Consider the following 14,426-nt stretch of genomic DNA (forward strand, 5'->3'; position numbering starts at 1 on the left):
GAAAAAGAAAAAAAAAAAGAGAAACATATATTTTCAAGTAGCTTGAACTCAAACAAACTGGCGTGTTCTTGCATTTGCATAGGGACAAGTTGTTCTGTACGGTGTTCCTATAATGAGACACAGTGAGAGGCGTTCACTTAATTGTCACATAAGCACAAGTGTTTGAAATCAATCATGCATTTCTTATTAAGACGACACACAGGAGAGTGGGCAATACCATATCTGAGCTTAAACTAATTTAATTACTCCATAGTAAGACAAACCGCAACAATGACTGCCAGTATTTCCACTTGCTTTAAGCTGACTGTATGTTTTAAAGCCTACTATGACAAGCCATTCTTCAATTTTTACTACAAAACCATGCTCCCAAACTAATTTACAATTGTTGCTAAAAACCCCAAAGATTTCTCCAAGTACAGCACCAGCTGTAGTGACTCTACAGTTGTCATTATCAATTAAAAATGCTAAAGAATGTTTCTACTTTTAAGCCATTACAAGATTACAATAAAACACTATTCGCAAGTAAGAATTTAGACCAAACATTTGAATGACACTCAAGACAATAGGAAAGTAAGGAGAAGGCTGTATCAGTGCTAAATACTTAACCATGGGCAAGCCAGCCAGTCTGTTCATACCGTTTGACTTGATGGAAAGTGGAGGATGTGGAATTTAGCGGTTCCCTGTGGAGGCCAGCTCTGCAGGAACTCTTCATCGTAACTACCGCTCCAGCTAAGGCACACCGTCACAGCCAGTCCATCCTGGGCTACACGCAAGGCTTCCCCATCAGCTTTCCTTGCCCCACACAGAGCTTCACCGTGTCTCTGCCACCTAGAAACTGAACAAACAACTGGTAAGTAAGATCACGTTCCAGTACAGCAGCAACTGAAGCACAGATGGTCAGGACAAGGATTCCTTCCCAAGAAAGAGAAAAATACATGAACACATATATGCAGGCACATACATACATACAAAAGATATATATAACAATATAAAAGAACTTAACACCATTATGCCATTATTGCAGCACGAGTTTCTGAACACCATTAAAATACAAACTAACACACCCCCCAACAGCCTGTCTGCACATACAATGCTTCCTTCACCTTATATATGACTGCAGCACTACCTTGGCACCTCCCATGGAACACGCTGTGTTCCGAGTTCCATGCAAACAGGACGCACAAGATCTTTCTGATTAGCACTGCATCAAGCTTTGGAGGGTAATCGCTGCTAGCAGTAAGATTTGATGCTGCCAGGAGTCAACGTTAGCATTTTAATCAAAATAATGTGGCTGATTACATAAAGGACAAAAAACATGACACTATGCAGCCTCCAAGCCTTGTGAAAGCTGCCCGGTCTTTGCATCACACACAGATAAGACCACAGATTTCACCAGAACAAAACTGTTCTGCGCTATCTCTCATTCGCACTAGGTTGCAGCCTTCTACACCTTGTCCTTGGAGTAGACACTTGATGTACTTAACGGCGCCTTCGTGTACTTTGATGGTGAAAAAACAACAACCTTCAAGTTGGAACATAAAAGGAAAGAGTGACACAGCAAAAGAGCTCTGGAAAAACTCAAATACTCAAGCCTGAATTGCCAACAATTGTTTTAAAGATTGTCTGCTTCCTCCCTAGAGGACCACGCACAGTGATGCTGCAATAAACAAATGCCATTGGAAGATGCTAACTATAGAGCTGTGTCCCCAGGGGATTTGTGATTTAGCACAGCAGGTTGTTCTTTCCTTTCCAGCAGCTCCGCCCAGTGCTCCTACCGCTGCCCTATTCCTACAGTGGCATTTCCATAGCGCAGCCTGGCAGAGGCACTCGCCGGAGGTTCGTGCTTGCTGGCAGCCAAGCTCTCGCAGAGATGGAGCCTCTCACATCACCCCTTCCGCAACACCTGCCAAAGAAACAACTTCCACACAGAAGAGCACCTACATATGCACAGCTCAGTGTATAAGATAAGTATTCGGTGCTTGACTGGTGTGGTTTTACAACTCTGCACGGCCACTAACCCCTCCTGGCCTGGAAAGCCCACCCTGTTCCTCTGTCAGGGCCATAACTTGCCCATTCCCTAGACTGGCTTTTTGATGAGTCATCTGGTAGGCTATTTATTAACTGTTAAGTCTGTGATCAGGACATTTTCCCTTTTTGGCACTTTTGGTGTTGTGTGTGTCATCCCCCCCCCCCTTTTTTTTTTTTGGGGGGGGGGGAGGGCGAAGTCTTCAGGCTGCCCTCCCAAGTGCACCAGGTAAACACAATCTAAGACCTGAGCATCACACTGTTGGTGGTCTGTTACCTCCTCAGGAGTTACTGAATGAGACTGTTTGGGTATTTGGGGGAATCACCTTGACACTGACGCACTTTGTTTTCCATTCAGTCCATGCTACCTCTGCTAACACTGACACATATTAAACATGACATAAAGCCCGCTCCAACTGGGTAGCCACACTCGCCAAGAAAGTGATGAAGGATGACTTTCCAAGCAGGGAAAACAGAAGCTGGTTTAGAGCCATCTGACATGATGCCTGCCATAGCAATTCCTCTAGAGAGTGTGAATGACAGGTCAATCATTTGCCTACATTTGAGTAAGCAGGAGCCTAAAGTAGTCTATAAAGTATTATATAAACACATTCAAGTCTTCATAAAAAAAAATCTCTGCTGAGCTCTACACAAGGCAAAGAAACATGTTGGATGAAGACGAGCGAGGCACTGCACCAGCAGCGTGGGGGGATAAGAGCATGCCCTCTACTCCACAAATTCAGAAAGACAGGGAGTTAGGCTGCCACGGTTAACAGGGGCAGAAATTGAAGCTTTGTAGTTAAACACCATCTTCACTGGACTACCCAGAGCCTATAAGGAGGACCTGCCTGCAGGAGGGAAAACTAGGCATAAAACACCAGCCATTTCTGATGTTTTGTGGGCTGCAAAATATATATCCACAAACAGTAATTCACAGAGAAATAAAGCATATGCCTAGTGCTTTATGAAAATCAAAAGTTAAACAGAAAATCATTACTTTCCCATGAACCATCAGTAAGAGGCACTGAAATTCTGACTTTTATCCAAGCTTTTGTCTGGCTTTGCTTCTGGCTTTACTGACACTAGCATTTCAGACTCAGCAGGAACTGTACCACAGAAACATGATTATATCCACACCCAAATAAGTGTAACCATATCATTTCAAGAATGCCAGTCACTTTTTCAACAGCCAAAACTCCCCCTTATTCCTGATGTTTTGTCCTAGTCCTAATTTTTTGCAGATCAATTGAGAAGTAAATGATAAAAGTGCCAAACAAAAAATTGAAACCAAAAGGTATCTTGTTTGCAGTAAAGAGCTTGAGAAGCAAAACCATCAAACTGGTTCAGGTCAGGGACAGCTACAACCCCGATCCTGGCACTGGCATCGCATGGTGGGATGTCATGCGTTTAAGAGGGGACTAGCACCTACTAGAGGGAAGCACGAGCTGACAAAACAGACAAGTTCAGACAGGCACTGCAGCACGGATCTAAACACAGCTCCATACAAAGCATGCTCCCCCCCCCCCCGCTCTTCTAGCTGCTGGGCTATAGAAAAGAGCTGAAAGACTATTAATGCCAGCAAGCTACTGACAAATTCCTACTGTGTAAGTAGTAAAAAGCTGTACTTGTGAATTAAAAAAAAAAGAAAAAAATCACCATCCAAGCTAGCACAGATACTTGCTGCCCTTTAACTACCACAGTGTGTTTCTTTACCAAGGCTGATCCTTATCAGTAGGTGCTTCAGTTGATTTGCTAGTTTTGCATAGAGTTGGATACAGCCTGAAAACTGAAATACAGATGCACAGAGAAACAAAACAAGAGGAAGTTAAAAACCTAATCGTGTTGTTATCCCTTTCTGAAACCACCTCCAAACATATGCCTTTATGCATAAGATGTGGGAAGGACTCAGATTTTTGGCAGCAGTTAAGCATCACGTCCTCTCAGCAATGGACAGCAGGTCGCTGAATGGTCCCACAGAACTCCCTGTCTTATCAGTTTTGAACACTGCTGCAGTTTAGGAAAACAAATGTATTAACTCAGCCAGCATGGATGGGGGCAGGGGTGTCACTGTCTCTTCATCTGTGCGGCCATACACTACAGCTTTTGATACTCTGGTAGCTGAAGCTCCACTGCAAGAGCAAGCGTTTTAAACAGTAGCCATAATAACTGGTAAACAACAAGCTCGAAGGATGGGCCCATCCTTTTAGAAAATTTGCTTTCTAGGAAGGAGGGCATGGCCTTGGGACTGGTTCTGAGCAGTTTTACTGCTGGTAAAACCACATTTGACCACCCCGACTCCATGCAGGGCTAGCTTTAGGATGGCTCTGCTGGGCCATCGCACTGGATCAGCTGGGCAAAGAGCATCAGCACACTCAGGATGCAGAAGAAAGCAATGGCAAGTATTTCAGCGGAAAACTCAGAACAAAGAATTGTCATTATGAGGGGACAGGCACTCCTTAAAAAACATCTAAAAAAGAGCAGCCAGTGCTGAGGCCTTATGATAGAGACATCAGTGTGGGGTTTTGTTTTCTTGCAAGAGCAGGGTTGCACATCCACTCCCCCACCACTCAGCTCAAGTTTAGGTTGTTACATGATACTTGTCTCAAAGTATTTATTTCACCAGACATGCAATTCTGCCATTTCCCAGCATAGCCAACCTTTCAGCCTTCCTTCCCTCCCCAAACCGCCCCATCCCCCAACCCCACCCTGGGACACCTCCAAAAGCATCACTCTCCTGAGCAAGAGGCTTTTGCAGAAAGCTCTCCCTAGTCCCAACGTTCACAGTTTGTGGTAACAACCAGCGATCTGCAGCAGCTCCCAGACTAGGCTGGACAGTGCAGTGATACACCAGCTCCTCATACTGCACTCTTAGACACCTAGAGGAACACAACCCTCTCTTTCTAGGGTTCTTCATGTAATATCTACCCATTTCAAACACCTTAAAGAACCACTGTTTAACACTAAGTTTACCAGCTAGGTTTTACTACTTTATTTAATAGAAAGTCTTATGCAACACAAGAGGAAACAAGCATGTTTTAACTAAAAGGAGTTTCAGAGTGACCTCACATTTGTGTTTCCACCTACCCACAACTGCCAACAAACCCTCACATGAAGCTAGGTAATTAGTAAAGCACTGTATCCAACCCACAAGCATTAAGAGGTGCAAAGATTATTAACTACTATCAGATGAGATTCTTCCACTCCTGGTGAACTGCAGTTTGGCTTTTTCACCTGCAGCAGGAGGCTATGGGAGCCACCATAGACATTGTTGGCCTTGCAAAACCTTGTGTGCTCAGCTTCCCCACTGTCTGATGGGAAAAAAGTGTGAATTTGCATAGATCTAATGTTATCTAAAAGGAATAAAGCTGCCACAGGGGGTCCACAAGGTGGGATGTTCCTGTGTCCACTTATACCCCAAAGCCTACTCATACCACTTCTAGGCACCAGGAATCGGAGCTGGCCAAGCAGCAGGACCTCATTACTATTGCCCTCGGCTCATTTCCCCACCAAATTCACTCCAGCCCTTCTCAAAGCTCCACCAAGCCCCCATCCATACTCTGGACCCTTGTTAACACCAGAAGAGCAGTTATTTAACTGAAATCTGAAGATTCCCACATAAATTTGAACTTGGGCATCCACGTCAGCAGGGAGCAGCACATGGACGCTCTGAAACACTGTGCAGCCCCACAACTCTTTCAGTCACTCTAATTCCTGTCATGCCAGGGTCTCACCCCTCTCACACCTTCTTCCCCTTTATCAGCACTGGTTCCCATCTGATTTCTCACCTGAAGTAGCTCAAGGAGCTGAACTAGGAGAAAATTAACCCACAAGAGGTCAGCTTCCTGAACCCACTTACCCCTGGACCCGGCAGGCACTAGCAAAGCCCAGCAGGACCACGTTCCCAGCAACTCAGACTGGACTCAGCTGACTTGAATCACACCAGGAACAGTCTCTGCTACAAAGTGGGTTTTAGCTTCTTTCAAGTCAGTGGAAAGGAACACTTCAGAAAGCACAGTGTGCAAAACAGACTGTTTCGGAAGCAGGGAAATGAGCGTGTAGGGCTCCAAGGCAGTATTTGACTCTTCACTTCTGTCAAACAGCGCTACTTGCTGTACCAGTAAGCATATGAAATGCTTATTCTAATGAAGCACTACAGGGAGAACCTGTCTTGCTTCCAAGATGGTGTCAACAAATGAAAGGCTTCAAATTTGTAGCTCTCATGCATTCTGTCCTCTAGGTGACGACTAAGTCATCCCCTCTCCCAACAAAAGTAAAAATAAAATAAAGATAAGCTCTGCTGCACCTTGTTAACCCTGCATTTTAATATTGGGAAAAAAAATATTACAAGTGTTTCTCTTGTTCAACTATTCCTGAAAGGTTTCAGATGTCTTGCACAATCTGGGTAAGGACATCATCCATTGCTCAATTGGGAAGAAGTTAAGAACCAGCTCATTAGATTTGTTCTGCTTGATCCAAGAGGAAAATAAAAACAGTAAATCCCTTACTTGCCAATGCTGCTGCAGTGCTGGTGACACACCCAGATCACACACTACTCTGCTTTCTAGAAAGCTACCACCTACCATGGCACTCGTCACCGCACAACCTGCTGTGTGCCCCGAATGACAAACAGGGGCTAGCTAACCACCCCAGAGCAGGGCTATGGCCACTGCATCCTCCGGTTACAGGGCATGGGTGAAGACACTGTAATGCTGCGCATTCGAGGCCACGTGATCCATGAGCTATGTCTGAATTATTTAGTGTGTAAAACTAGATTTGTTTTGCCATGCAGATTCTGAATTAATGAAAGCTCGGCTGAAAGGCTGCTTCCTTGGGGCAAGGGGAAGGAGAAAGCTTCCAGAAGCCTTCCTATTAATAGAAGCAATAGAGCTGGTTCCAAAAATAGTAAAGAAGCACTCCCAGAGCTCTGGAGACGTTGTGCCCTCGTTTTGTAAGGCTGAGGTCTCGCCAGATTGCTCCTGTATGTGCAAATAACAGTAAAAATGACTGCAAAATGCACAATTGACAATAAAGGCAGTTTTAGGACAAACATCAGAGACAGAAACATCAACAGCCTACCTGAAAGCGATTAGCCTGAATGCCAATAAAGCCAACCTGACCCGTTCTAGAGAAAGCCAGTTAAAACCAGCACGAAGAATCATCCTATCTTTTTCAAGAACACAACGTTAGCTCTCTAAAGATGATCCTGATTATTATTACAACACTGACGTGGCAGATTAGCTTTGTCAACAGTAATTTCATCACCCTGTTTTGCCTGTGGATGTTAGGGATCCTGGCTGGAGAGGTCCACTTGACTCATTTTGGCACACATTTGGTAGATTAGTTTTTGCTGCAACATCTAATAAATTGACCATCACATGGCCTGCCTGACAGTAATTACTCACTAGTTTGCCCATAAATTTGTTAGTGATCCAGCAGCACAGCATAACAAACCACTCTAATTCTTAAAGTTTCCTTTGCCTGTTTTGTGGCAGCTCTTACAACACAGTGAAAATCAACCCATTTGCAATACTTCTCTGATTACAAGCGTATCTTTGAGTCTCTGTACTCCAGCACAGGACTGGCCATTTTACTGGCATATACCAACAAAATAAATGTCAGCAGGAAACCAAAAATCTCATACATGCCACTATATAGGCAAGAAGTCCCCCTGCACCAGGGCACACCATGTACAGCAATAATTGTGCATCTCTCTGTGGGGTAGTAAATGGCTTCTAAAGTGAAAGACCAAACCTACAGCTAAGTATCCAGTAAATAAATACAGTTCCTTCTTTAGAACTTTGCTAGTCAGGAAAATCCCAGAGAAGATTACTATGTTAAACACTAAATTCATCAGCTTTGATACTTAATTGCCTGAATTAAATATGGCTTTAACTGGTTTATATGGCTCTAACTGGTTTGAAACAGCCTTTGGACTGATAGTTCTTCTTTCACAGAGACTACTCCATATACCCTGATCACAGGTCCTACCCTCAATAGTTTATCAGAACAAGGGATAATTCATTTTTGTTTAATTCTGTGGAATCTTACCCTATAACCAAAGTCACATTGTCGATTTTTCTGTCCTATACCACTGTGGACATTTTCTCAACAAGACACAGGCACAAAACGAAACACCAAAAAACAACACTTCTCCCCTAAGACAAAAACACCAAACAAAAACATCTAACAACAACAACAAAAAACACTCAAAGCAAAATGACATCATTTTGTTCACATGGATTCATTCTACCAATCCATTGCCGAGCTGAGATGTTACAAGATTCACCAGGCATCTCTGAAGCATCCAAATTTTTCCTAAGGGTCTCCAAAACAGAATTCAACAAACAAAAGTCTTGCTCAGCAACACAAACACTACATTAAGTGTAACAATACTCAAACCCCAAACCTTTTGGAAGTAACTGTGCCATTAGTTGCAAGTATTTCTGAAATCCAAAATGCCCAATTTTTTTCTATCACACTCTTGAATCAACCTTGTTTTCACATACTAGCATCTTCCATGAGTTTTTGAACCAATGCCTCATGATTTGTCATGAAATCTTAAATCCTTTCAAATTTTTGTTTAAACTAGGACACTGATGCCCCAATGCCATGCTTTCACAGAAAACTCACCTTGCAAGGATAATGTAAAAAATGCTGAATTCCAACATTTCAAATTTATAGGTCAGCATATTCTACTCTACAAACTCAGGAAAAGTTACAGTATTATACCCAACTTCAGAATTCATGTAAAAGGAAGCTTAAACTATTGTTATAAAACGTTCTATGAAAAAAGTGCGTCATTACATCTGCTGAGGACAGAAAACTTCCAACAGAACAGATTCATTAAGATTATAGATCATTCATCTAAAACCAACCCACCCACCTGCAAACAAACAAGACACACCACTACCCAATACCTTCTCAACAAGCTTTGGATTCACTGGTCTTTCCAGTGGTATCTTCTAGAACCAAACAAAACCCCCAAAGAACAGGCTACAATCTAAGACCAAAAAGATCACTAATTAGTGTCAGGTTCCAACACAGCCTCTGCAGGAGGAGGTCAGGGCTGCCCCAGGCCCTTTCCAGCTGGCTCCACCCGGACCCACCCCAGCACACCGTTGAGCCCATCAGCCAAGCAACCACTGCAAAAACATATTTAAGAAGGGGCAAAAACACTCAACAGAGGAGGGGGAAAAAGCCCGCCCAAGGTCAGAGAAGGATAGGGAGAAGGTGCTCTGTGGCAGAGCAGGTATTCCCCTGCAGTGAAATGCAAGAGGAAAGGGGTTGGTTTAATGTTTATCTTTGTTTTTCTCTACTCAAATCAGGTTTAACTGGCAATAAATTGTTTCTTTTGTTTTGTCCACAACAGTAATCTCCCTGATTTTATCTGGAGCTTTAAACTCTCTAAACCTATTTCCCAGGTGCTGATGAGGAGGGGGAGTGACCGAGCAGCTGGGTGGGCATTCGGCTGTTGGCCAAGGATAACTCACCACACAATTTTTCACAAAACCTAAATAAAGTTATCCTGACTATGCCATTAACGTTGGCGCTGTTTAACTGACACGACACACAAGAATCACACATCTTCAACTGGACTGCACATCAAAGGCTGCCGATCTTCACTCTTCATTAGAGGATTAATTGGCCACAGTGCCAGAGTCACTTGCTCACTACAGGCAGGATGAGGCCCCATCATTTCAATCCAGCAGCATGTTTTTTGCCTACCATCGTGCACTGCACTAGCGTCTCTCCAACAGCTCCAGGCTTGCAGTATAAAGTCATACCCATGGCATGGCAAGGAAACGGGACAGCAGGCTGTCAAAGCCAGCAAAACAGAGGTGTAATCCAAACCAGTGACAGAAGGAATAACACAGCAATGCAGGTGGGACTCACAACAGCACTTGGCACAATCCTGTAAGCAAAGCAGACTCTCTAGTTATCCATCACATAGAAGTAGGCACTCCCAGCCATCACACAGCAGAGCTCATCCAAGCACGTACAGCTCAGCGGGAGCAGATACAGGGAGGAAGCATTGGCGAGCAGAGCTGGGGCCACACAAATGCAGGTGAATGTTCCAAGAAACAGTACCTGGATGTGGAGGATGTTTCTCACCGCTAGACTGCTTTGCAGCCTGCAAACCGCAGAACCTGCTCAAAGAGACCAGAACCGATTCTGAACACTCTGACACAAGCCACGGCTAAATAGCTTAAGATGAAGACAGAAGGCAGGCAAGAACGCACACTAAAACTCTTTCCCAGCCAAAGTATCTGTTTGGTTTTACACAAATTTTTAGAAGAACATACACAGAACGTCTTCTGCTGAAATAACTCAGCTACAGATAAACCTGGGGTTTTGGCCAATAAACTGCAGTGTAGACCAACATAAAAATACAGTATCTTTTTGCATGTTTTTTCAAAAAACTGTTTAAAATATAAGCTAATTTTGAAACCTACCAATTCCGTGCATCTTTAATCTTTTTTTGGCTACATTTTTAAAGATTTCTTTTTCCATTAATAACTCAAGAGTTACTTGAAGTAAAATATAGGTTTTTATTTTCAGAGCTTTGTAGTTGATATGCCTAGCAACTAACATGATTAAATTTTCAGAAAATCCAAGCGTAGCACAAATTCTGCTGTAATTCACTCTTCTTTAAAGAAAAAAAGAAAGATCTCAAAATAACAGCTAAATTTCAGGAAAGGATAGCTTCTGCACCCTCAAGTGCCTTGTTAACTGTGAACTTCTGCGGCATATCCTTCCCTTTTCATGTTTCATCTTCAGAATTCAGTAGCACAGACCAAAAACAGGACACCAGAAATAATTCTGGTGCAATTCTTTCCAGGTTAATGATCATTTTAGAACTCTTCTAGACGTTCACCTGAAAACATCAGATTTGGGCTTGTTTCACAAGACGCTTAGACTTATTAATGCACAGACAGTTTTATAAGCGAGACAGAAAAGGAGAAATATACATATTGCTATCTAACTCTGTATTTCCCACTGCTCCCCACCAGTAACAATCAATATTCTCTTTTCAATGTTTCCTCCTCTTGGACAAAATGGAGAAAATTTGAATGAGAACCAACAAATCACCAAGAAAGTAAGCAGAAAATAAGGTACCCACAACTGTGTTTTAAAAAGGATGGTTTAAGCAAACCAGATTTTAAGGTGGGGATTATTACTTTACTGTGAAAATACTCAGCACATTTTTAGGCTCCCCAGCGGAGCAGCTGGTGTGAGCGCACCATAGAGCAGAAGACCATAACCTTACAAATCAAACATGCCAGCTCCTACTCACCATGCTGGCTTTCATCAACAAATTGCTACCAAATCCCTCTCCCAAAAGCCAGCTTAAGTTTGTTAGCCCCAAAACTAAATTGCCAAAGTAATCACAAGCCCCATCAGCTTGATCTCTCACCATTTAACATCTCTCACTAATTTTCTATGAGCGTGCAGGAAAGTTTCAAACAGCTCCCTCAAGAAAATACATTTTAAGCCTTAGTTTTTCCATTCTGAGCCATCCCTGCACTATTTCATAGCTCTGATAATTGTACCACTGACTAACCTCCAACTGGGAATAGCTGTTTTTATCATCACTATTAAAAACAGTCCCTCACACTGTTAGGAATCTGGAAAGTCATTGTAGCTGCATCCCACCCTTCGGCCTCTCAAAACACTACAGAGCGATGAAACTATGCGCTGAAACCGGAGGATCCCTGTGCTGAACAACTCCTGTAATTTCTGGGTAATTACAACTGCTTCCTAAGCAAAGGCAGCCATGGAAGTTTGGTAATTGATTTTAGAGGGGCAAGGGGCATGAGATCTTAGAAAGTCAAAGTGAATTTAGTTTTCCACACCAGACTGGAAAAGTTAAATTATTTATAGAAATGCAGCAGTGATGTGTGTGTTAAAAAGCCTCACACGTTCACCTAGTTTTGTGTTTTGGTTGATGTTTAGGGGCTTTTTTTAAATAGAAAGATTCACCTGCAGTTTTCCTTTCCTGAAACCACATTATCTTGGTTTTTACACCTTAGCCAGAAGAGTGACTGACAGCTCTCAGAAGCAGCAAGATGCAAAAACCTAAGAGCTGAAAGAAGAGTGGATTTAAAAAACAGCTTTTAATTATCTGAAGGTACAGTTGCCAAGTAGACAGCAAAGAGGCTGTGCATCACATACAGACACGAAAATTCCCCCAGGTTTATTTCACAGTCAATTACAGTACATTAACCTATTAGTAAGAGCACAACAGGGTTTTTTTTGAATGCAAGTTTCAACAACTTGAAAAATCATTGCCACCTGGACTTCGATACACAAGATCAGCAATCTATTTTATCACACTTCCCATCATCCCAGTTCACAAACACACCCTACAAGCAGCCTCTCAGCTTTTTTAATGCATCTTCTGCTGTTGTTTCCTTCTCAGGGAACCGCATCCCTTCTCTGCTTCCTGCTTTGAGTAACATTTCATATATCCACTAATATATTTTTTTTTCATTGCTGTTCAAGAGGAGAACAAAATACCTCCAAACTCTTTTTACACACACCTCTGCACACACTCACAGGTGCTTAAATTATTTACTTCTGCCTCTGCAATATGTCGTCATACAAGGTATTTGTCAAACAGGGAAGCGCTGCAGCACTGAAAAGCAGCTTTCCAGGATCCCTGTGCTAAATATTGGGTGTGCCTACTTTTGTTTGGTATCAAGTTCCTTCTGCTGGCTCCTCTGTGAGAGCCAGCTACATGGATAGTTAAGATTTTCCCCACCTCCGAAAACATCTGTTCCTTTTCTAAATTCTCCAGACTTCCTTCCCCTTAACCGTATCACAAAGCCTCTCTTTTCAGCAAGGCTGCCTTCTTGATAGTCCATCACCATTATCTTCTTGTTAGCTGCAGCGCAGCATGAATCACTGAATCTTGCAGAGCTTCCAGTCCTTTCAGCTCAAGGCCAGGCACTGAATTCAAGCATCCTGATTTAGAGAGGATTGTTAAAACTCCTTCCATGCCTCTTTTTTAACACTCTACAGCTTCCTGTCCTGGGAGGCAACCAAACTGCTGTAAGAAATGCCAGTTTCGGTTAAATATCCTCTATTCCTGTGACACCGAACATTTAAAACAATTACGTTACTGCCAGATCATGTGCTATAACAGCTTTTATTCCACAAAGTGCAGAGATGAGCAAAAATTACTTCAGCACGAAGGAGTTTTAGTTGGTTGTTTGCTGAATCCCACAGCATTTCAAGTTAACATTCAGGCTTGGCACAACCATTTCCTCAAACACACAGCACAATGTCACCCCTCAAAACCCCACTGTTCAACCTAAAGGCACTTTTTTTTTATTTTAAGGGTGCGTCAGCTGCTAACTGAAAGTGGGAATGCTTCATTTAGCACACACACTTGTTAAACTGCTCACAGCATGCAAATAAAATACCGCATTGTGCAAAAGTCATTCAGTCTCCCCATCCGTAGATATGAGCAATGGAACCGCGTCCAGGAAAGAAACTTGGAACAACATGCAAATATTTCAGTCCCTTATTCCCAATATTCACATACTATGCTAAAGCCCACATCCCTGTCATGCTGAGGGGTGACCATGTCGAGAATCTGCTGTACGTAATGGGTGGGAAAACGACCATTATTTGTCTTGCCCCAGTACTGCACCCTTTTATTTGTACTTATTACTGCAAACTGCTTTTTTTTCCAGACAATGGTTGTGTTATTATAGGTACCTTCATGCCGTGCCAAAGCACATACACACAGCAATTCAGAACAATCAGCCTTGTTTTCATGGGAGCAAAGGTTGCAGCCAAATGAAATGGGTGGAGATCACATTAAACAATCTTGGAATCTGCTAATAGGATATAGGAAAATGTGACCATAATGCAGATGCAGAGTTCCCCTTTCACCTTCCAATGTTATGGATAAAATAAAAGCTTTGGAAAACCAATTAAACTGTTTGAACAACATTAAGCAAGCTGAAGTGTTCTCAGTGGGCTTACAAGACCACTGAGGAGTTCTTTAACACTAAAACAAAAAAGTGCCCTTTCAAAGCTCTGAAACCAGAGAGCAAGTTTCCCCACCCCAGAACACCACCTTTTTAAAAGGTATAGGATACCTGCGAGATGTCTGCTTATCTATGGTAAGGAGAAGCTCATCTGTCATAGAAGACATGATCAGCCCCTCCCTCTGTCCAAAAGGGGAGTCTTCATACTGAAGTACCTTGCTTGGTCAGCCATAACCTGCATTCCCCCTTGTTTGCTTTTGAGATGTGCATTAGTCAGCTTTCTCCTTCACGAATCTGATCATGCCTCTGCATGATCATACACTGAAGTCACGTCCTTGAGTCTGTGACATCAGCCTGTTGCCACGGTAACGTACAGGGCAGTCCAAAATTCAGTATTATGGC

The 14,426-nt window shown here is 42.8% G+C and overlaps 1 protein-coding gene across 3 annotated transcripts in view; it reads right to left on the reverse strand.

Annotated features, from left to right (window-relative positions):
- Positions 1-14,426, reverse strand: part of FBXO34 (F-box protein 34) — a 40,227-nt gene that overhangs the window by 10,888 nt on the left and 14,913 nt on the right. For all 3 annotated transcript variants that reach the window (XM_040600253.1, XM_040600254.1, XM_040600255.1), the window contains one exon: positions 636-835. In XM_040600253.1, coding sequence (XP_040456187.1) covers positions 636-712 — 77 coding nt within the window. In that variant the 5' untranslated portion in view covers positions 713-835. The remainder of the gene's footprint in view (positions 1-635; positions 836-14,426) is intronic.

This window comes from Falco naumanni, chromosome 7 (genome assembly GCF_017639655.2).
Source record: "Falco naumanni isolate bFalNau1 chromosome 7, bFalNau1.pat, whole genome shotgun sequence".
NCBI lineage: Eukaryota > Metazoa > Chordata > Aves > Falconiformes > Falconidae > Falco > Falco naumanni.